Below are 23,760 nucleotides of genomic sequence, written 5' to 3' on the forward strand. Positions count from 1 at the left end.
AGTGATGATCTGAAGCACTGTATTTAGTTAAACCCCATGAAGACAATCTTCACATACTCTTCTTCCATTCCACTTACTTCTCTGAATTTGCCAAGTTCATTTTTTTCTTCCACCAGGATTATCATTGGAGCTTGGCACCTGTATGACTTCACTGCTCCTGGAGACCATTTTATCTTTCTTTTCTCTGAAGAGATGATGAGTGACAGAGACACACAAATGGACAGAGATACGGATAGAAGAAGAGACACAGCAGTACAGTTCTGCTGGTTTTTTCTTTTTCTTTTCCCTCTGCAAATTAGCCCTTGTAGTGGGGCTAAGGCTTGAACCTGGGTCTTCATGCATGGTAATTATGGTGGCTCTACCAGCTGAGTCACAGGCTAATTCCTGAGCATTCTCATTTCTATGCTTTTCTAGCTAGTCCTTTCCCATTTGTCTAAATACAGAGCAAAGGGGGCAAAGGGGGCAAGAAGAAGCTTTCATAAAAATTAACAGAATCAATTGGCTAGTGAAACAGCATGATGATTCTGCAGAAGACTTCCATGTCTGAGGCTCTGAGGTCCCAGGTTCAATCCCCAGCACCACCATATACCACAGCTGATCAGTGTTCTGCTTTCTCTCCCTTTATCACTGTATTTCTCTCACTTAAACAGTAAATGCTTTAAAAGTCTCTTACAGGGCCGGGTGGTGAACCTGGGTGAGTTCACACACTAAAGTGTGCAAGGACCTGGGTTCAAGCCCTTGGTCTCCTGCAGGAGGGAAGCTTCCTGAGGGTGAAGCAATGTTGCAGGAGTTTCTCTCCCCCTCTATATAATCCACCCCTCTCAATTTCTCTGTCTCTATCCAAAATAAATAAAGATATATATTTTTTAAAAAATTAGCATAACTCTAGCTAGATAAGAAAGAAAATATACTTTTTTTTTTAAACCTAACTAGATAGAAAATGTTCGTTGAGGAGGCTATTCATAAAAAAACTGAAAGCAGATGTTCACTTTCAGAATTCAGAATTAGAAAGTGAATTCAAGACACAACAGAGCAGAAAGCATGGGGGTGGCGGGGGTGGTTACCAAGAAGCCTTGGTTTCTTCTGTGTTTCTGCTTGTATTCACACCCCATAAGTGCTGTTTCCAGTGCAGCTTGTCCTCTTCCCTTCCTGCTACCTCATCTCAGATGCAAAACCTAGAAGCCCTCACCTTTCAAGGGAACTCTCTGCTAGTGCATCCAGACACAGATGAAGGTTGGTTTGCGTCACAGGATTTTGCATTAGGAAGCCCACACTGTGAAGGGCAGCTGCTAATTCCCCTGTGAAGGCAGAGCCTCCCCCCTCCTCTCTGTGTGCCAGCAGGACCCCTCCAGGTTAGGAACCCGATGGAAACACCCACTAAGACAGCAACTGGGGATTAAAAAAAATGCTCTAAAAAGAGAGTATGGATTGGGTGAAATGGGTGATCTAAAGTTCTTCTATTTAAAAATCAACTTTGTCCCTCTCTCCACAGTCACTGGTCATTTCCATCAGGAATGTCATCATAAGCCTTTTGTGGGCATCTCCAGGACATTGTTCTCACCATAAAGTAGCAATGGTAAGGCTGGGTCAGCCTAGTCTGCCACTCCAGGAAGACAGGTCCTGACATGAGAGCAGCCTAGAAGGTTCCCAGCTGTGACCATGGGCTGTGAGTTCACAGACAGGGACTCAGAGGTCACACAGGCTCCCTTGCTGAATATGAACAGACAGGGGCCCAGGGTCAGATCAAGGGCATAAAGAGTTAATGATATTTATGTACTTTCTCATATTTGGGAGCTACTCTCTGCCCTGATCCAGCTTCCTAGTCCTATTCTCAACTCTGACAGTATCTTCAAAGACAATTATTTTTTGCCTACTTCCATGGTAACTATGAAACTCAGGCAAAAATCACTAAAGTCATGGGCCCCTCTGAACATTCCTAAAATAGACTTCCTAGCTCCTTACTACACTAAAGTCTCACCTGCTCTACTCCTAATTTCTGGTTTCTGTTTATTAAACACGTTGTCCTGCCTCATAACTCAACAGCCTTTCCGATACCAAGTTGCAGATGCTGCCACGATTCCATCCTGACTTCCCCGAGCAGACAACCTCAGCAATGTGCCCCGGAAATCTCACCTCTCTACAGCCCTACCCTACTTGGGAAAGATAAAAACAGGCCAGAGGCATAGCTTGACCTGTCAATGCCCATGTCCAGAACTCCCACTTTCTGCACCCCAAAAAAGAAAGTTTTGGTCCATACTCCCAATGGGGGAGAAGTGTTAGGGGAAAATGACTAGAAGGCCATTTACAGATATAAGTCAACTGGTGGCACACCTGGTTAAGCACACATATACTACCATGCTCAAGGACCTGGGTTTGAGTCCCTGTTCCCCACCTGCAGAGAGACACTTCATGAGTGGTAAAACAGGTTTGAAGGTATCTATCTTTCTCTCCCTGTCCCATCTCCCCTCCCATCTCAATTTCTCTCTGTCCTGTAAAATGAAAAAGAAAAATAATAATGGCCACTGGGAGTTGTGGATTTGTAATGCTAACACCAAGCCTGAAGGGGAAATAAAAGGAAAGGAAAGAAATAATAGAAATAATAGTCAACCCGTATCTGTGACCTTGGCAGAACTAATGCAGTTTCCAATGGAGGGAATGGGGACACAGAACTCTGGTGGTGGGAAAGCTGTGGAGTGGAGCTGTTCCCCTGTCATCTCATAATTTTGAACATCAATAAGAAGAGAAATGGAATGAAATGGAGTGAAAAGGAGAGGAGAGGAGAGGAGAGGAGAGGAGAGGAGAGGAGAGGAGAGGAGAGGAGAGGAGAGGAGAGAAGAGGAGAGGAGAGAAGAAAAAAGGGAAGAGAAGGGAGGGGAAGGGAGGGGCAGGGAGGGGCAGGGAGGGGCAGGGAGGGGCAGGGCAGGGCAGGGCATGGCAGGGCAGGGCAGGGCAAGGCAAGGCAATCAGCGTTCCTATCCAGGAGGTGGCACAGTGGTAGAGCACAGGGCTTGCCAGTAGTAGCTCCCAAATCCAGCCCAGCACTGCCAATGCCAGAGTGATGCCTTTTTTATTTTTCAGGTGGTGGTGGGGAGAGAGAGGCTCACCTGGTAGAATGCACAGGTTATGATGCTGTGCTGCCTCATAACTTACTGCCTTTCAGACAGCAAGGTGCAGGTGCTACTATGATTCCATCCTGACTTCCCTGGGCAGACGACCTCACCAGTGTGTCTGGGAACCCCACCTCCTAACAGTCCTACCCCACTAGGGAAAGACAGAGACAGGCTGCTGTAGTTTTAGCTTGACCTACCAACTTCCATATTGAAGACCTAGGTTCAAGACCTACATCATCACCTACAAGAGAGAGGCTTCCTGAGTGCGGGAGCAGTGCTACAGATCTCTCTCCTTTCTTATCTCTCCCTCCATCTCTATGTCTCTCCATGCCATAGAAACGTGTGAGAGAGAGAAAAAAAAAAAAAAAACAGCTGCCTGGAAGAGTTGAACAAGCATTGGGGTTCGAGTGATAATAGCCCTAGTGTGAAAAAAAAAACTCACTTGAAATAAGAATCAAATCCGATCAAAATCCGCCCAGCCAAATCAGAGTCCCCCATCAGGGTGGACACATGATTTGGTATACACACCCCATTGAGCCAAGACTTCCCAGAAAGCATTCATTGGGCCCATAGATGACTGTCCTACGGGGGTACAAATGCAGGGTCTGCACACTAGAAAAGTATGTTCATGGAAAACTCTGCTGGGTAGAGATGTGACTTGAAGAGCACTCCAGGGCCGAGCGGTGGCACACCTGGCTGAGCACACCACATACAGTGATTTGGGTTCGAGCACTCTGTCCCCATCTGCGGAGGGGAAGCTTCACAAGAGTGGAAGCAGTGAGATGCAGGTCTCTATCAGTCTATCTGTATCTCTTGCTCACCTTTCCCTTTCAATCTGTCTCTAACAAAAAAATAAAATCATTTAAAAATGGGCCAGGTGGTGGTTCACCTGGTTGAGCGCACATTACAAGGTGCAAGGACCGGGATTCAAACCCCTAGACCCCACCTGCAGGGGGAAAGCTTTACCTGTGGTAAAGCAGGGCTTGGGTGAGTCTCTGTCTCTTTCCATCTACCTCCCTCCTCCCATCTCAATTTCTCTCTTTCTCTATCCAATAACATATATATATATATAAAGAATTTTAAAAAATTAAATGGCAGGGGTAGATAGTATAATGGTTATGCAAAGAGACTCTCATGCCTGAGGCTCTGAAGTCCCAGGTTCAATATCCCAAAACATTTGAAACCAGAGCTGAGCAATGCTCTGGTGTTTTAAAAAATTGTTTTTTAAAAAAAGAACACTCTTGTTCAGTGTGAACACTGCTTCCTGGGTATGGAAACAGGAAGTAAGTCAAGTCTATCGTGGCCCCAGCAGACTGTCCTCTCAGAATCCAGAGTAGGAGCAGTGGGGGGAAGGAGGTCTGTTCTACTGCTCACTCTACCTTTCATCCCACTCCCAGTAATATCCTGCACAGTTACCTCTCCTGAATGAAACCATCTTGGAGATGGACAAAAGTATGGAAGACAGAGACTTAATTTTTTTATTTAAAAAAAGGAGTCAGGGAGAGAAAGAAAATGATTTATAATGAGTTGATAGGAACATTCTGTACCTCTCTCTTTTCAGATTAGAGAGGAGGCAGGCCTCTGGTTCATTAGACACCAGTAATGAGCTAGTCACTGTGCCATCTCTAATTAGGGGAAAAATACAGTAGGTGCAACTAGACCTGTAAATGAGCAGAATAAAGATAAAAATTATCTTAACACATCCCCTTTAGCTCTCTGAAGCCTGGTATTTAAGGACAATTTTGGAACAAAAACTAAATCACATTTGAAATGGACCCTCTGCCAGTGACATGTGTTGCAACCAAAAGTTAAATTATTTCTTACAGTTTTAAATGAACATCTTACAAAGCCTTTCTGAATCATTGATTCATCATAATTAGGTCATTTCAAAACCACCCTACAGAGCAGAAACATATATTTATATATGTATTTGTTATTTATTGGTTAGAGTCAGCCAGAAATTGAGAGGATGGGGGGGAGATACAGAGGGAGAGAGACAGAGAGACACCTGCAGCACTGCTTCTTTACTTGGGAAGCCTTCCCTCCTGCAGGTAGGGACCGGGGGCCTTGAACCTGGGTCCTTGCGCATTATAACATGTGTACTCACTCGACTGGGTGTGCCACCACCCAGTCCTGTGCTGTTAAAAACTTTGAGCAAGATTTAGTGTAATAAGAATCTTCGAGAAGTACTAATGGGGATGCAATACGGCACTAAGTTTTGATGTGTGAACGAAAATTCTGCATGCACAGTACTTTGTACAATCCTCTAACATATGAGTGACTCAAGTCACACTTCTCAAAATGTAAGGCCCTTCAAGGATCACTTCTCTGAATTAGCTAGCTTCATCTAAGGACATTCATAGCTTAAAGTGATAGAGGTGTGTGTGTGTGTGTGTGTGTTTTATCTTAAGATCTCTCTGCAATTCCATTGAAAAATATAGTTATTCCTACTTCACACACACACACACACACACACACACACACACACACACGACAGCATGTCGAAAGACACATACCCACCCGAGATAGGGAACAATGGCATTTGACAAAGCTGAGTGGTTAAGATGTATACTGATACAATTCTCTGTTTATCTTCAGAACAGAAGCCCCACCAGGCTCTGATAGAGTGCAAATGACCTCTTCTTTCCTGGACAATAACCCGACAGCTACATACAGAGATGCAAAACCCATCCCCATGCTCCTCACTTTATGTACTGTGACATTTGTCTATTCTGTCTTTTTCTTTACAATTTTAAAAAATATTTAGTGTATTTATTTCTGTATGTATTTATTGGATAGAGCCAGAGAGAAATTGGGAAGGATGGGGACGATAAGAGAGGTAGGGGCAGAGAGACTCCTGCAATACTGCTTCACCATTTGCAAAGCTTTCCTCCTGCAAGTGGGGACCGGGGGCTTGAACCTTGATCCTTGCACATTGTAGCATCTACGCTCAACCAGGTGTGCAGTCACCATCCCTATTTTGTCTTCATTGTATATTTAAAATAATGTTTAGTCTTTGTAGAATGCAAACTTACTACAGCCCTAGACAAAGCAGATATGGCAAAGCTCAACATGAATGAGCTTTGACAAATGAGCAGGGGACTTCAGATATAAATATGGACACAGCAGATTCTGGAATTCATAAGTGAACTGCAAGTGATCCAGACATGTGAAATTTATGTAATCTCACTTATTGTTAAATAATCCTTTTTCTGTGTGCTCTTATTTTTTGTTTTGCTGTTGTGTTAATACTCAGGCATTCACCACTCCAGTCTGATGGGTTCAAAACAGAGTTGGAGAAGGAGGGAAAGAGAGAGAGAGAGAGAGAGAGAGAGAGAGAGAGATCAACAGTAGTGACATTTCCTTCAGTGTTGTGGAGTCCCATTTGAACCTGGATCATCAACAAGGCAAAGGAGGTCGCTATCCAAGTGAGCTTTATTGTCTGGTCATTATTAGGAGGTATAAAATGATACTGTCCAGTGAGAGCAATGACAAAGGTGAAAATTAGGAGGTAATTTGTAAATCTGTGTTTAAGGAAGCAAGTACTTCTTTGTAGATTTAAATAAGATTGAAAACTCTTGAGGATTTTTCCTACACTAGTCTATTGTTATGCATTTGAACAGTCTTCCTGTTTGAATGGGTGGGGGTAGATAGCTTAATGGTTATACAAGAAGACTTTTATGTCTGATGTTCCTAGCTTCCAGGTTCCATCTCAGGCACCACTACTAGCCAGAGCTTTGGTTTAAAAAAAAAAAAAAAAAGACATATGTTGGACAGAGGAGATAGCATAATGGTTATGCAAACAGATTCTCATGCTTGAGGTTTCAAAGTCACAGGTTCAATCCCCGACACTACCATAAACCAGAGCTGAGCAGTGTTGTTGTTGTTGTTTTTCTGTGTCTCTCTTTATCTGAATTTCTCTCAAAAATGAAATAAAATGTAAAATAAATAAATTTGTTTAAAAATAAAATAAAGTGTTAAAACATGAAATGATTTCAGACTTCAGTCTAGTGTCTTGCATCTGCTATGGAGGTATGCTAGAGAAAAAAAGATAACATACTGCATCTTATATCAAGATGATCTAGTGATAAAAGTCACCACTCTCTTTGTTCAACAAACATTCAGTATCAGAGTTCAGAAAAGTAAAAATTTTTTTGCCTCCAAGGTTATTGTTGGGGCTCCGTGCCTGCACCACAAATCCACTGCTCCTGGAAGCCATTTTTTTCCCATTTTGTTGCCCTTGTTGTCATTATTATTGTTGTCATTACTATTGTTGGTGCTGGATAGGACAGAGAGAAATGGAGAGAGGAGGGGTAGACAGAGAGGGGGAGAGAAAGACAGACACCTGCAGACCTGCTTCACCAACTGTGAAGCGACTCCTCTGAAGGTGGGGAGCCAAGGGCTGGAACCAGGATCCTTGCGCTGGTCCTTGCACTTCATGCCATGTGCACTTAACCTGCTGCACTACCGCCCTGCCCATTTTTTTTTAATTGCACTGTTCTATTTGATTCTCACAGTGACATTTTTATCACGATCATCATCATCTTAAAATTGGAGTAGCTGCAGTTAGAAGCATTGAAAATCTCTTCCAGGTTATATGGTGTGTGTGAGATAGGATGTGAGCTCACACTGACTGATGACAAAGTCTAAAGTCTGAAGAACGGTGCAATCAAGTCTCTCCAATTCCCACGCTTATGTGCGAGGACTAGAAAGAGGACACGGTACACTTAGTATGTTCTAGCAAACTCTTCCTGGACTGTTTGCTGCCCTGTCTCTGAAGGGAGGTTGGCTGGTCCTGCAATGAGAGCAGCCTAGAATGTTCCCAGCTGTTCTTCTTCTAGCGTTTGCTCTTCTTCCGTAGCCAGTCAACAGCGTCAGGTTGAGCCTGATGGAAAGTTTCGAGACCTCCTTTGAATCTGGAGAGGTGGCAGTCGTTGACTGTGTGGGTCATAGTCTGTCTGGAGCCGCAGGGGCAGTTCGGGTCGTCTCTGGCTCCCCAGCGATGGAACATAGCGGCGCACCGGCCATGGCCTGTTCGATAGCGATTGAGGAGGGCCCAATCATAACGTGCCAGGTCAAAGCCGGGTTGACGCTTGCAGGGGTCTGTGATGAGGTGTTTGTTCTTTACTTCAGCTGACTGCCAGCTCTGTTTCCAAGAGACTGGAACAGAGTTCAGTGTAGGCGTAGGGGACCAGATTGGGTGATGAGACGTCAAGCGTTGGACAGGGTGGGCGAAGATATCCGCATATATTGGCAGGTCCGGTCGAGCGTAGACGTGGGAAATGAACTTAGATGATGCCGCATCCCGACGAATATCTGGCGGGGCGATGTTGCTAAGAACTGGCAGCCATGGAACCGGGGTGGAACGGATGGTTCCAGAAATGATCCTCAGGGAGGAATATAATTTGGAATCGACCAAGTGGACATGGGCGCTACGGAACCATCCTGGGGCACAGTATTCTGCAGTGGAATAGCATAATGCCAGAGATGATGATCGTAGTGTGGAAACGCTCGCGCCCCATGAGGAGCTGGCCAGTCTTGCAATGATGTTATTCCTCGCGCCCACCTTTGCTGCAGTTTTTATGAGATGTTTGTGAAATGACAGGGTGCGATAGAGAGTAACGCCAAGATAGACTGGCTGGGCTTCATGCCGGATTCTCATATCGGCAAGCTGCACATTAAGCTCACGCGAGGCCGAGGCATGGTGTAGATGGAAAACAGATGATACCGTTTTTGCAGTGCTAGGGATTAGTCGCCATTTTTTACAGTCATCAGATATCAGAGACATGTCTTTCGTGAGTGTTTCCCAGCTGTGATCATGGGCTGTGAGCTCAGACCCACAGGGACTCAGAGGTCACACAGGCTCCTGTGCTGAATGTGAATTCATGGACCCTAGGTCAGGTTGGTAGGGGTTACACTTAACAGTATTTATATATGTTTCCCATATTTAGGAGCTACTCTCTGCCCTGATCCAGCTTTCTAGTCTTTTTTCCAACTCTGACACCATCTTCCCAGACAATACTTTTAACCCAACAGTATGTTAGCTATAGGGCTTAGGCAAAAATTAGAAAAAGTAATGGGCACCTTGTAATGTACCTAAAATAGATTTTCTAGCTTTTTCCAACATGAAGACCTCAAATCTCATCTGCTGTATTTACATTTAGGTTTCTGGTTTTACAACAAATTGTTCTGCTTTCTATCTTAATGCTTTTCTCCCACCAAGTTGCAGATACTACCATGATGCCAACCTGACTTCTCTGGGCAGACACCTCACCAATATGTCCTGGAACCTCACCTCTCCAGAGCCCTGCCCCACTAGGGAAAGACAGAAACAGGTTGGGAGTATGAATCAAACTGTCAACACTGATGCCCAGTAGAGAAGCAATTACAGAAGTCAGACCTCCCACTTCTGCACCCCATAAAGATTGTTGATCCACACTCCCAGAGGGATAAAGAATAGGGAAGCGTCCAATGGAGGAGACAGGATGCAGAACTCTGGTGGTGGGATGTACGTGGAATTGTACCCCTCCTATCCCACAATCTTTTCTCGGCCATTATTAAATCAATAATAATAAAAAACTCATGTTGGAGTCATGCAATTATTTACAGTGAAGACATCTTAAAGGGGATGTTTATGAACGTGTAACATCGGAAAGGGAAGAGATTTTTAGAGAACTCAGAGAAAGCATTTTATCATCGTTTCCATGTTGGAGAGATTATATTTCTAACTTTGTATCCAGCCCCATATACTAAAGTCTCAGCTATAAAAAGTTAAACGATTTTATCAGTGAAGGAGGAAAATGAAAAACATTTTTTTTTAATTTCAGAGTTCTGTATTCTTTTGGATTTTCTGATATTCAGCATTTATTATTTTAAGAGTGTAATATCTCTAGTTTAATGTGAAGGCAACTTATTGATCATCGTGCTAGTCACTTTACAATAATTCTAACTTCAATATATATTCTTTCCAGATGTATGTCTATTATCTTATCAAACATATATGGCCCTTTTGAAAGTGGAAAGAAGATATGAACACCATAAATTCAGTTTACTGCATGTTAAATATTATTTCTTGGCTTCTCTCTTATACTTGAAATATTTCTTTAACAACAATCATTATTTAAAATCCAAATCAGAAAAAAAGAGAGAATAGGTGTTGTAAAAATAAAATAAAATAAAATAAAAGCAACCAGTTCTCTTGTGTGCAGTTTTTGAATGTAGCAGACTTACTGGGGTCTTAAAAACCGTAATAACTAAATAAGCACAGAAAAGACCAGCCAGCCACGAGTCCTTAAGTGTTATTCACAGGCTTCAAAGCAGGGGGGTCTGAGAGAAAAGGCAGTGACAAGAACAGAAGGTCGAAAGGGGTGAGAACGGAGGTATTTCTGCCAAATTCTTTCTTAAGTAAGTCCCAGTACCCATAATCCCTTAAAAGTTCACTTCCTATGCTGTGTCTGACAGATGCCAATGCCGTCAGCAGTACGTATGGGATGACTTCCTTTTGTTTATTATCAATTAAGCACAGCAAATTCCCAACACGATGGTTTACTCCAGGCTACATTGACTTTAAAACGGGTCACAAAAGAAGTTTCTTAATACTAAACTATCCCTGGAAGAATAGTCTGAAGAGGGGCCCCCAAAAGATATGTCTACTTGGGACCTGCAACTGTGAGTTTATTTAGAAAAAGTGTCAGGGCCTGGTGGTGGTGGTGGCGCACCTAGTTGAATGCACATGTTACAGTGTGCAAGGACCCAAGTTCAAGTCCCCTGTCCCCACCTGAAGGGAGGAAGCTTCACGAGTGGTGAAGTAGGTCTGAAGGTGTCTCTCTGTCTCTCTCCCTCTCTATACCCTCCTTCCCTCTTGATATCGAGCTGTCTCTACCGAATAAATAAAGATAATGAAAAATTTTAAGAAAGAAAAGGTGTCTTTGCAGATGTAATTTCAAGATCTCTACATGAAAAAAGATGGTCGGATCCTCAATCTAATTACTGATACTACGTGGAAGAAGAGAAAGGGAGCGACACAAAGAAAGTCTTGTGAAGATGGAGAGAAAGACTAAAGTATGTAGTTTCAAGTCAAGGGAAACTACCAGTTGCTGACAGCCACAAAAAACGAGACACATGAAACAGATTCTTCCTTAGTCTCCAGAAGAAATAAGACCAAAGGGGTGGAGGGTAGATAGCATAATGGTTATGCAAAGAGACTGTCCTGCCCGTGGTTCTGAAGTTCCAGGTTCTATCCTGCTGCACTATCATCAGCCAGAGCTGAGCAGAGCTCTGGTAAAAATAATAATAATAGTAAGAAGAAGGAGAAGGAGAAAGAGGAGGAGTAGAGGAGAGGAGGAAGAGGGTAGGAGGAGGAAGAGGAGGAGGAGGAGAAGGAAGACAAGGAAGAAAAGAAAGGGTCAAGACCACAAATCCTTGAAGTCAGTCAGACTCCTCAAGAACTATGCATGCTAATCTTTGATAGGACACAAATACAAGTGGACATTTTTTTTTTAATTTATTTTTTTATTGTTGTTGTCGTTGTTGGATAGGACAGAGAGAAACGGAGAGAGGAGGGGAAGACAGAGAGAGAGGGGAGAGAAAGATAGACACCTGCAGACCTGCTTCACCGCCTGTGAAGCGACTCCCCTGCAGGTGGGGAGCCGGGGTTCGAACCGGGATCCTTATGCCGGTCCTTGTGCTTTGCGCCACCTGCGCTTAACCCACTGCGCTACAGCCCGACTCCCCTATGGACATTCATTTAAAAGAACTATTTTGATATATCCTTCAGAATAATATTGGCCCAGCGGTAGTGCAGTGGGTTAAGCACAGGTAGCGCAAAATGCAAGGACAAGCTCAAGGATCCTGATTGGAGCACCGGGCTCCCCACCTGCAGGGGAGTCACTTCATAAGCAGGGAAGCAGGTCTGCAGGTGTCTGTCTTTCTTTCCCCTGTCTTCCCCTCCTCTTCCCATTTCTCTCTGTCCTATCCAACAATGATGACAACAATAATAACTACAACAATAAAAACAACAAGGACAACAAAAAGGGAAAAAATAAATATTAAAAAGAGAGAAATACTCAGAATAACGTCATTGAACAAAATCATCATCTGAGGTCATTAACTTACTATTAAAATCCCGTTCAATTTGCATAGTACCAGAGGCAAACTCTGTAATTGGACCACTTAAGAGTTGAGTTCTTGCATCAAAATCTCTATTGTCCTTCTCCAAACCACTGATGAAGAAACTGATTTTTGCCTGATGGACCTGTAAGGAATGAACACCACTATTATTTGGGTTGCTTAAACCATGGTTTTATAGTAACTACATTTTGGCGATCTTTCTCAAAACCAATTCCCACATCTGTTCTTTCTTCAGTTGGGAAGACTAAAAACAAATTATTTTAATGGCTCTGTGATAGAGTTCTGTGTTGACCTATTTATTTAGAAACCCAAACACTAGTGTTTTGGGCTCTGATAACTACCTGCCAAAGTATTCACAGGTCGACATAATTGTCACATGGATCTAACACTTCGGAGTACAAGTATTCATGAGTGCTTTGAAAATTAATGTTTGCTTAAACACCAAGCATGCTTTAGCCATATCTAGAAACACACGGCAATGGATACAAAAGGAAGAAGTAGTCAAGTCTGGACATACAAACTGTACCACATGTGTGTAGATTCCAAGTAGCATTGCTAGTACAAGACATCTGGACCACCATTTACTTTCTTAGGAGTTCATTTCTAGTTCGTGATTTTCAATCGTACTTTCCCAATACAGAATAACAATCTCTATCTCCTTCCTTCCTTCCTTCCTTCCTTCCTTCCTTCCTTCCTTCCTTCCTTCCTCCCTCCCTCCCTCCCTCCCTTCCTTCCTTCCTTCCTTCCTTTCTTCCTCTCTCTCTCCTCTCCTCTCCTCTCTTCTCCTCTCCTCTCTTCTCTTCTCTTCTCTTCTCTTCTCTTCTCTCTCTCTCTCTCTCTCTCTCTCTCTTGCCGCCAGGATTATCACTGGAGCTTTGTGCCTGCACTACAAATCCACTGTTCGTGGAGGCCATATTTTTCATTTCATTGGATAGGACAGAGAGAAATAACGAGATGAGGGGGAGATAGAGAGGGAGAAAGACACCTTAGACCTGCTTCACTGCTTGTGAAGCGACCCCCTGCAGGTGGGGAGTGGGGACTCAAACCTGGATCCTTGCATGGCTCCTTGTGCTTAGTATTATGTGTGCTTAACCTGGTGCACCACCACCCAATTGCCAGAAAACAATCTCCAATCAACCACACTAAATATTCTTTATTTAATTGGTGTAGCATGGTTTATAATATCCGATATGTTTAATGGATAAAATTCCACAACTCTTCAAAATGTAACTTTCTGGGGCCAGGTGGTGGCATACCTGGTTGAGTATACATGTTACCATGAGCAAGGACATAAGTTCAAGGCCCCAGTCCCTACCGGCAGAGGGGGAAAGCTTTATGAGTGGTGAAGCAGGGCTGCAGGTATCTCTCTGTCTCCCTCCTTGTCTATCTCCCCCTCTCCTCTCAATTTCTGGCTGTCTGCAATAATAAATAAAGCTTAAAAAAATCAAGAAAATGCAACTTGCCATACTTTACCCAAAAGAGAATATACACGTGTAGAAGTGTAAAGTTATAGTCTCAAAAATTTGTAAGCCAACAGCAGCCCAATGAAATTTGTTTAAAATAAACAAAATTCACCAGCGATATAAATCAGGCAACCAACCTAGCAATTTTCCCCAGACATTACAAGTTAGCAAACTTTCTTTTTTTTTTTTTACTAGTAATTTATTTGTTTGTTTTTTTGTTTATTTTACCAGAGTATCCTCAGTTCTGGCTTATGGTGGTGCAGGGGATTGAACCTCAAACATTGCAACCTCAGGCATGAGAATCTCTTAGCATGACCTTTATATTATCTACCCCCAGCCGAAAACTTTAAAAAAAATAAATAAATAAAGAAGAAAATATACATGATAGGTCAGATTCTTTGATTCTGTGGTTCAAATGGCCCAGGTAATGACTGTTCAGTAGTGCTGTCACAAAAAATACATATGTGGATGAGTATGGGTGTGTTCTAATAAAACTTTATTTATGAAATCAGAAAAATCAGTCAGATTTTCCCCCTACTAGTGTCAGTTTGATGATGCATGGGTTATATAGTAAGATGTTATGTGGGAAGTATGAGGTCTTCTTGGTGCTTTTTCTGAAGTGATCTTGAAGAAAGAATTCAAATTTTCATGCAGGTTACTAGCCAGGTGGTATCTATACAAATCTCCAAAAACTTAATATATGTGTGTGTGTGTGTGTGTGTGTGTGTGTGTGTGTGTGTATAAACCGATCAGCTTTGTCTATTAATATTTCTAGACAAGTGTTTTTAGCTCAAATCTAAAAAGAACTGTTACTCAAATGAGTAAAGGGAGTGAAATTGCAAACAAAGAACTGCAGGGATTAGAGAGAGAGAGAAATTCAGTTGAAAAGACAGATAATAACATTTTAATAAATACATATAATTAGCCCTAGCATTCAAAATGCTATTCTATTTTTTGTTTTTTAAGCCTCAACCTAACTGATGAAAATAAGCTTTCTCTGACATCTTGAACTCATTTGGGGAGCAATTTCCTTAAGAGTCCTTTCAAGGAACACTCTCCCCAGAAGCAAGAAAAAAACACACATAGCAACCCCCAAGAGTGAAGTACATCATTTCTGCGTAATATTAATTCTTAGAAAAGTTATCCAGTATGGATCGTCTCTCCCCTGCTCAACTGAGGCCATTTGGACCATGTTCCTCCTCAAATCTAGTCCTCTACTGCTACATATGAGTTCATTTTTAAAAGTTAGCTTTAACAGAAAGACCTAGAATCACACACCAACTCCTTGCTGGCCAGTGTATTTCTCTCTCTGCTGGGTAGCACTGTTGCAATTTTTTTTTCATCCCATTTTTTACAGCCTGTTACTGTCATTTGGTGTTTGACTGTTATCATTGTAAAAGATACAGCCTTTTCCACTTTGTTATTTGTAGCTTTATCTCATGTTTTACAACATCTCTGTGCAACATGCAGGCCACATGAAATATAACTCGTGAAGAGTTCTCGATGGTATTAATGCATAAAAAAGACTGTGGTTCCATCTCTACTGTCTTTACCCAGCCAAAAGCTGATGAACAGCCAATTTTCCTTTATCACATTAGCACAGCCATGAGGGAAACACATTTGTTCTAGTCAGCTACACTAAAGATACTATTACCAATCTAACATATACATGCTTTATATCAGCAGTATTCTCAGAGCATGAGAGAGCCAACAATATATTAACACTAGCATGACAGTTTATTTAAGAAAAGAAAATTGTCTCTGTAGAGGGACAGAAGTTAGGAATGTATAGCTAAAGCTCAGTGTCACTGGTCTAATAAAGCTAATAATTCTTGGGCTTTCTTTATAGCAGGTGACTCTCTGATGACAGTTCTGTCATATCATTCAAATAAAAATGTCTTTTACAAGTTTAAGTGCACCTTTATTTTGAGTCAGATAGAAAACATGTTTTTGATTTTCTGTATTCACGGTATTATATCTGTAGTCAAGAGTTCAGGACCTTCTTCTTCTTCTTCTTCTTTTAATGAACTCATCACAGATTGGCTTAGTAGAAGGATGCAATGACACTCACAGTGAATTCCAGAAGGCTGTTTGCACTTTGTTGGTACTTAAAAAATGATGCATGAGGATCCCAAGATACTTTCTTCCCTGGTCCCTTCCCCTCCCAAGCACCTTTCCATAAATAAGATGGAATCTGCTTTGGTGTCCTATACTGTGTCTTATTCTGTAAACTACTTTGCAATTCTGGTCTGTGACTCCATCACCACAAGTCTGTGAGGACGAAGGTGGCTTTTTGCAATAGCTCTTTCTGATAGTCCCCTGGCTGGTGATTTGGGAGAATATGAACAAATAGCGTGGAATTTCTGATTTGTGGAAAAAAAAAAAAAAGAGAGAGCCTTCAGTTGAAGTAAACCTGACATCTAGTTTACTCTCCATTCCAAGCAGGATTTGAGGGGTTGGCATGTGTTGACTGGTGGGGCATCAGGGCACAAAAGGCAGAAAAGGAAGAAAGTGTGGGACACCCTTGAGTCCACTTGCAAGAGATTTCAAACACCCTTTGGAAAAAAAGTAAATAAATAAAAGGGAGTAAGTCATTTTCAAACCTGCATTCTCCTGGGGTTTCATGTTTGATGTTTAATAAATTTGAGGCCAAGTTATGTCTGTGTGAAGTCAGGAGAATATTAAGAGTAAAAAGGTAGTATAGAATTCCTGCCCATTCACACGCCTGATTACAGGGGAATAGAAATCAAAATTCTAGAAAATCACACAGAAGTCCAAACCCCATCAAGGGAAAATTGTGTTCAAGTTCACTTGAACCAGAGGACAGAAATTGTCTGCAATCACACCTTGCATTCAAATACCAGGACTTGGCTGCCATTCACCTTCTAGCTAACAACAACCACAGAAAGCAGCTAGCTGAGGCTGGGGCGGGGGGGGGGGGGGGGGGGGCGGGAAATAAGTAGAGTCCCCATGATGCTTTCCCCACCAGAAAGAAAGTGTATCCCTCCCACTTCACCTTAATTCAACAGAGCATTGAGAGGATATTCGCAAAGAGCCTGTGAATTGCTGACGCCTGAAAAATTGACCTAGACTTGTGTCTCTCACAAGGAAGTCACATACAAGAACCATCAGAGTCATTGTGATGCACTAATGCATGGAGGACCATAAGTGACGACGACTGTCTTTAAAGTACTGACACAGTGGATCAAATAGCTTCTTTTTCACAAGGGAAATCATTTATAAAATGCCTTTTGCAAATAATCTGCTTTACGAAGTGTAAATTACATGCTGTGGATTTTTAGTGTAGTCTTGTCTTTCCAGATTTCAAGATTCCCAAGGCTCCCAGTTTCACTAATTTGATAATTTTTAAAAGTTTTTATTATCTATACTTATTTCTTGGATAGAGACAATCAGAAAGCAAGAGGGAAGGGGGAGATAGAGAAAGAGAGAGACAAAGAGACACCTGCATCACCGCCTCACCACTTGCAAAGCTCTTCCCCTGCAGGTGAGGGCCAGGGGCTCGAACCTGGGTCCTTGCACATTGTGAACATATGCACTCAACCAGGTGAACCATCACCCAGCTCCAGTTTGATGAATCTTATTTTTAAAAAGGCATTTTCAGCATATTGAATGCCCCCTTTAGCAGAGATTTAAAACAAAAGGACTTAGCAACATACATGAAATTCAAATGCACTCTCCAAAATGATGATGGGTGACACAAACATTTAACAACATTTGGCACACGAAGATGTGAAACTGACAAGAGGCCCACAGAGACAGGGAAAGAGCACAGCAGTGTACACACCAGACTTTCACACCTGAGACTCAGAGGCACAACTTCAATTCCTGGAACCGCCATACAAGGGAACTGTGCCCTGACCAAGAGAAAAAAAAAAATTTTAAGAAACATTTATAAAGAAGAAAAAAAAATCTTGGACTTTCTAACAAATGAATTGTCTGAAAGCAGAATTCGTATTTCTAGGCTCAAAGAAAGATTGACATGATGATGATAACTATTCCAGCCTACAACCTTCAGTATCAAGGTGATTCACACTGAAAACTCCAGAGGTCACTTTAAAGTGTCACGTTTCTGCTTAGTTCCTTATGCAAGACCGAGTGGTGGCCTACGCCTCCTCTCACTGTTGGTTCTTCTAAAGCGAAGTGCTCTGATGTTCTTCCTCATTTGTTCTAGCAATTCAATTTTAATCAGGCATCACAAACCAAATGTTCCTTTCACTGGAAGGGTAGCCTCCATTTCTGATGATTGCACAATTTATTCCGTCGATTTCCTGAGTCATTTCTGTTATTGCCATCACTATTATTACTGCTTTTTTATATACGTAATTTTTTTTTGTATTTTCATGACCTGGATCCCCAAGTTTATATTTTCCAATTACATCAGCACAGTAAAAGTACCCAAACTTACTCAACAGTTAGCAACTTTGATATTGTTCTGAAGTAGCTGTGCCAATGCATTTGTTTTATCTTTGCAAGAACCCATGGGGAGCCTGTAGTTATTTCACTGTGTAGGTGTTCGAAGTGATTCACCTCACTAGAACTGAAAATACAAAGGTGGTGCTTTTTAAGGTTGTACAAGTGAGGCACTGGTGGTTCAGTGGAAAAATTCTAGCCTCCCACATGGCCTGGGTTCAATTCCTGGTCAATGTACCATGCAGTACCCATTCAATTTGGGAACTGAGTGGTGGTACACTGAGTTGAGTGCACTATTACAAAGTGCCCAGACTCGGGTCCATGTCCCCGGTCCCCACCTGCATGGGTGCTGAAGCAGTGCAGCAGGTCTCTCTCTTTCTCTTGCCCTTTCTATCTCCCTAAGTCCTCTCAATTCCTCTCTGTGGTGCCGAATCAAGTAAATTAAGAATAATAACAAAAGTACTTTTTTTAAAAGGTGGTACAAAAGAGTGACTGATTCTAGAGTCTCTTAGAATTAATTTCAGTGTGTATTGTATACTCAGGCAGGCTTATACAAGTCCCAGGCACCGAGTCTCTCTGCCAGGCTTCCCAACACCAACACCTGCCACAACAGGAAGGAAGAAAAACCCGGATGAACTGGACAAGCACTTGTCAGCCCAGCTCCTGGCTGAATGCTGTACTGATCTCCCTGATTTTTTTGAGAAGCTTTCTGATATGTCCTATCTCCAAAGTGATTAGCACGGAGGTGTTACTGTCCCAGTGTCTTCTGTAGATGTTGGGAAAGTTCTCTTCTTTGAAAAGCTCTGATTATGATCAGTGGTTGAACTGAAAGCTCTTTCCTCACGACTTCTGCTTGTAAGTCCCAGTGACAGGTACTGATACCACACCAAGCCAATCTTTTACTACCCCCTCCCCCTTTTCCATGGCAGAGCTTACACAGATGGAAGATGCCATTCTTCTCTTACTTCTTCAAGATAAGCATTCTTGGTCTGGACAGCATTCCAAACAGGACATGGACTGACATTCTCTCCCTAAAATATGGGTATGGAAATATCACAGTCTCTCCAGGTGGCCTGACTCACTGAACTGAAGTAGGATTGGCACCTTGTCTAGAATGCAGGCTCGGTGATGATGCCCTGTGGCCCAGAGCGGTTGGTTGCATGGAACTGACTATTGAGGAATACGCTATGTTGCTTTTGAACTTGTCCCCTTGAGGAAGCACGTTCAGCTGTTACATATGTGCAGTTCACTTTGTGGCCCCAAGGACAGGAGTTTATATATATCCACATTTGTTCCCACTATATGTCATCTTGTTTGAACCAGATCATGTCTGCAGGCTGTCAAAATCTTTTTGGATCCTGTGCTTGTCATGCAACCCTCCAAGATGTGTGTCATTTGCAAATTTGATAAGTACTCCCTGTGTGTCAGGCCAAGGCTCAGCAAGTGCTGATTGACTGACTAATTGACAATCCAAAAATAAAACCACCAACAGAATCTACACTGTGTCACGTTCTCAGCAATAAAGAAAAAAGACACCATTTCTTAACAGATAAATTCTACCCTACAGGGAGTTTTCCCATTTGTAGAGTAAGCTCATTTACTAAGATGAGATGTTATAGAATTAAATAATTATACATGTATGCTATCATCTATTACAGGGGCACTATTTAACTATTCATACCAGCAATGTGAAAAAGGAGTTGTGTCAAGATGGCTTTGGCAGAAGCATGGCCCTGGATTCCTGTTACGAGTTAGATAAACTGGATAGTTTATAGTTTGTCTTCTTTCTCTTTGGCCAGAGGAAAGATGCTACAAGGAGACTGGTTCATACACAGGTGTGTTGCTGAAAAAAAAAATTGTTCATCTGGCTGGGAGTATGGATCGACCTATAACGCCCATGTTCAGAGGGGAAGCAATCACAGAAGCCAGACCTTCTACCTTCTACATCCCAAAATGACCCTGGATCCATTTTCCCAGAGGGCTAAAAAACAGAAATACTATCAGGGGAGGTCATCAGGCATGAAGCCAGCCCCCCCCCCCATGCTGCATTGTTGACACTATGGCCTATTTACATAATCATTGTTTTGCCTGAAAGATTCCCCACCCATTCCTTTGATCTACCTTCTTTCTGCAGGGCAACATTAATCCCACTGGCTAAAACCATTGCAGCAGTTGCTAAGGAAGCTTCCACCTTCCCAGCATGCCTTTTGCCTTTTTCCACCCCCTTTCCTAGCCATTTCCGTTTCTGACTTGCCACTTCCGGTTTTATCCTATAAAGCTACTTCTGTTTCTGGTTTCTCTCTCTTCCTCTTTCCATGTCCCAACCTGGAGGAGGGCAGGCATGCAGACAGGGAGGTGGACACTGGCCATTATAGTTTGGCACCATGTGGATTAACCCGCTGTGCTCACACCCGACTCTGGGGCTCCTGCATGAATAAAGATTTGTATTGCTACTGCCACAAGCTTGGTTCCTGGATCATCTCTCCTATCCGCGAAGCTAGCCTGGCAGGAGGTAATGGGATATGGAGTTCTGGTGGTGGGAATTGTACCTCTCTTATCCTATGGTCTTGTCAGTGTTTCCATTTTATAAATAAAATTAAAAAATGTTCTTGTAGACTTTGTTTCTGTTCTATTGTTTCTGTTCCTTTGCTCCTGTTCCAGGAGCCTACCATCCAATGACCACCACACACATTCCACTCTCTTGTTTTCTCCCCTCTTAACTCAGAAAAGCCAGCCCCAGAAGTGATCTATCCCAAAGTTTGAAGCTCTAGGGTTGTTCTGTCTTGATATCTAGCAAAGTTCACCCCCTAGATGCAGCCTCCTACAAACAAGCTTCCAGTTTAATCAGCCCCAAACATTTCACTTGGGAATGCAAGTGTCCTTTGCCCTTTTTTGACTAGATGTGAAGCTCACTGCCACTTCTTACAAGCTATTAAATCATTTTTACTATGTAAAGAAAATTACTAACTTACACATAGGGATGGTTGCAAATTTGGCAAAGGCCTGGTCTTGTGTTGATAGCTTAAGGAAAGGGGATAGAGCTAGTCCAGTTTCTGTACAGACTCTCCATATCAGTCCACATACAAGTTGATATCAGGTAGGGTGGGAGATAGTATTAATGGTTATGCAAACAGACTCTCATGCCTGAGGTGCCCAGGTCCCAGATACAATCCCCCACACCACCACTAACCAGAGCTGAGCAGTGCTTCTGAAAAAAAAAAATCCCTGGCACACAGAAAACTCCAATTCCATACTTTAATTACTCAATCTTTTGTTCCTATTCCTATTCGACCCACACAAAATAGATGATCTTGAAAAGCTTGCTAGAATTATCTATAAAACACCATAGCCATTTCAGTATTCTATATCTTTAAACCTAAAGGTTGTTAGCCATAACCATAATTTCATTCTCTTAAGAGTTATGCAACTTGTTAGTTATCAAACTCAAATAAAATTTACTAAAGTCATGGGCCCCTAGCAACAAACTTTAAAATAGACTTCCTAGCTTCTCTCTACCCTAAGATCTCTATTCTCCTTGACTTCTCTATTCCTAATTTTTGGTTCCTATTGTTTGATTTTAGTATTTTGTCTTGCTTTATATCTTAACACCGTTAAGCCACCAAGTTGCAGATGCTACTATGACTCCATCCTGACTTCCCTGAGCAGAGGCCTAACCAATATGTCCTGGAACCTCCCCTCTTCAGAGCCCTGGTCCACTAGGGAAAGAAAGAGACAGGCTGGGGTGTGGATCCAACACCCATGTCCAGTGGAGAAGCAGTTACAGAAGCCAGAACTCCCACTGTCTGCAACCCATAAAAACAAAAACAAACAAACAAACAAAACCTTTGGTCCATATCCCTAGAGGGGGAAAAATGTTAGTTCCCAGAGGACTGAACTCCTTGAATTCTATCAAGACTTGAAGAGAGAACAGGAAAACAGAAAGGACATTGGGAAGTAGCAATAGGTGTAAAATGTAAGAGAAGGCATGACCATAGAAAAACTGGGCAAGTATACAAATATAGATCGTTATAGGAATAATAATGAACCCATATCTGTGACCTTGAGAGAACTACTGCTGTTTTCAATGTAGGGAATGGGGACACAGCACTCTGGTGGTTGGAACAGTGTGGAATTATACCACTGTTACCTCATCACTTTGTAAATCAGTATTAAATCACTAACTAATACAAAACAGAAGATTAACCTTTTGTAAATCCCAGAAATAATAAAAGTCAGGCAGCTTCTTTTATCATTTATGAAGAGGAGTGTATGTGATAACCTTCATTAAAAGCCAATCCTGTGGTCCGGGAGGTGGCGCAGTGGTAAGGCTTTGGACTCTCAAGCATGAGGTCCTGAGATTGATCCCCAGCAGCACATGTGCCAGAGTGATGTCTGGTTCTTTCTCTCTCCTCCTATCTTCTCATGAATAAACAAAAATATTTTTTTTTGTTTATCCAATCCTTTGGAGTCGGTGTATTGCACCAAAGCAAAAACTATGGGGTGGGGGGCAGGGGAGTTCAGGTTTTGGCAGAGGAGGACCTAGGTGTGTGGGGGGGGGTAGACTGTTATGTGAAAAACTGAGAAATGTCACACATGTACCAACTACTATATTTTACTGTCAACTGTAAGCCATTAATCCCCCCAGTAAAGGAAAAAGAAATATAAAAAGTCAGTCCTTTGGAAAACTGGTTCTGCTGAGTCCATAAGAATAAGCTACGTGCTACGTGACACAGCCATTATCTCAAAGACCTTTGCTACAATGGAAAAGGGGCCCAGACTATTCCTCACTGGTTTCTCACCCTGAGAGGATCTGAAAATTCTAAAAGCCTGACCCTGCCTGCTGCTTCTGTGTCCCCTCTCTGTGTCCCCTCTCTGTGTCCCATGCTCTCTGTTCTACCCACATACCACTCCTCAAACACAGCCGGACTTGCTTCCTCTCCACCCCCTCCCATGCTGTTCTTGTAGACACCTGCTATCCTCCTCTTCACACGCTTCCACAAATGTCATCCTTTTTAAAAATATATTTTGTTTTTATTTTATTTACTTATTCCCTTTTGTTGCCCTTGTTACTTTATTATTGTAGTTATTGTTGATGTCATTGTTGTTGGATAGGACAGAGAGAAATGGAGAGAGGAGGGGAAGACAGAGAGGGGGAGAGAAAGACAGACACCTGCAGACCTGCTTCACTACCTGTGAAGCGACTCCCCTGCAGGTGGGGAGCCGGGGGCTCAGACTGGGATCCTACGCCGATCCCTGTGCTTAACCTGCTGCGCTACCACCCGACTCCCCACAAATGTCATCTTCACAAACCTTTCCTGCCACCATCTTTGCAACTACGGATCCTGGTCCTTCCTAATCCCCTCTCCTAGTTGATGATCCGCTGTTTATGCAATTCATAGACCATGTGATTTGATCAATTATTGTAGCCACTAGGCCTCTTTTTAATTTATTTTTTTAAATTTAATTATTATTATTTTTTTTTTTGCCAGAGCACTGTTCAGCTCTGGCTTATGGTGGTGCAATTGAACCTGGGACTTGATGGATCCTTGGGCATGAGAGTCTGTTTTTATAACCATTATCCTACCTATCCTTGCCCTCTTTTTAATTTTAAATCGAGGTTGGAAGTA

General features: G+C 42.4%; 1 protein-coding gene across 1 annotated transcript in view; it reads right to left on the reverse strand.

Annotated features, from left to right (window-relative positions):
* The window catches only part of USH2A (usherin), a 208,687-nt gene that overhangs the window by 142,731 nt on the left and 42,196 nt on the right, over positions 1-23,760 (reverse strand). Inside the window, 2 exon segments of the mRNA XM_060179216.1 lie at positions 7,626-7,654; positions 12,225-12,363. Of these exon segments, the coding sequence (XP_060035199.1) occupies positions 7,626-7,654; positions 12,225-12,363 (168 nt within the window).

The sequence above is a fragment of the Erinaceus europaeus genome, chromosome 19 (assembly GCF_950295315.1).
Source record: "Erinaceus europaeus chromosome 19, mEriEur2.1, whole genome shotgun sequence".
Classification (NCBI taxonomy): Eukaryota; Metazoa; Chordata; class Mammalia; order Eulipotyphla; family Erinaceidae; genus Erinaceus; species Erinaceus europaeus.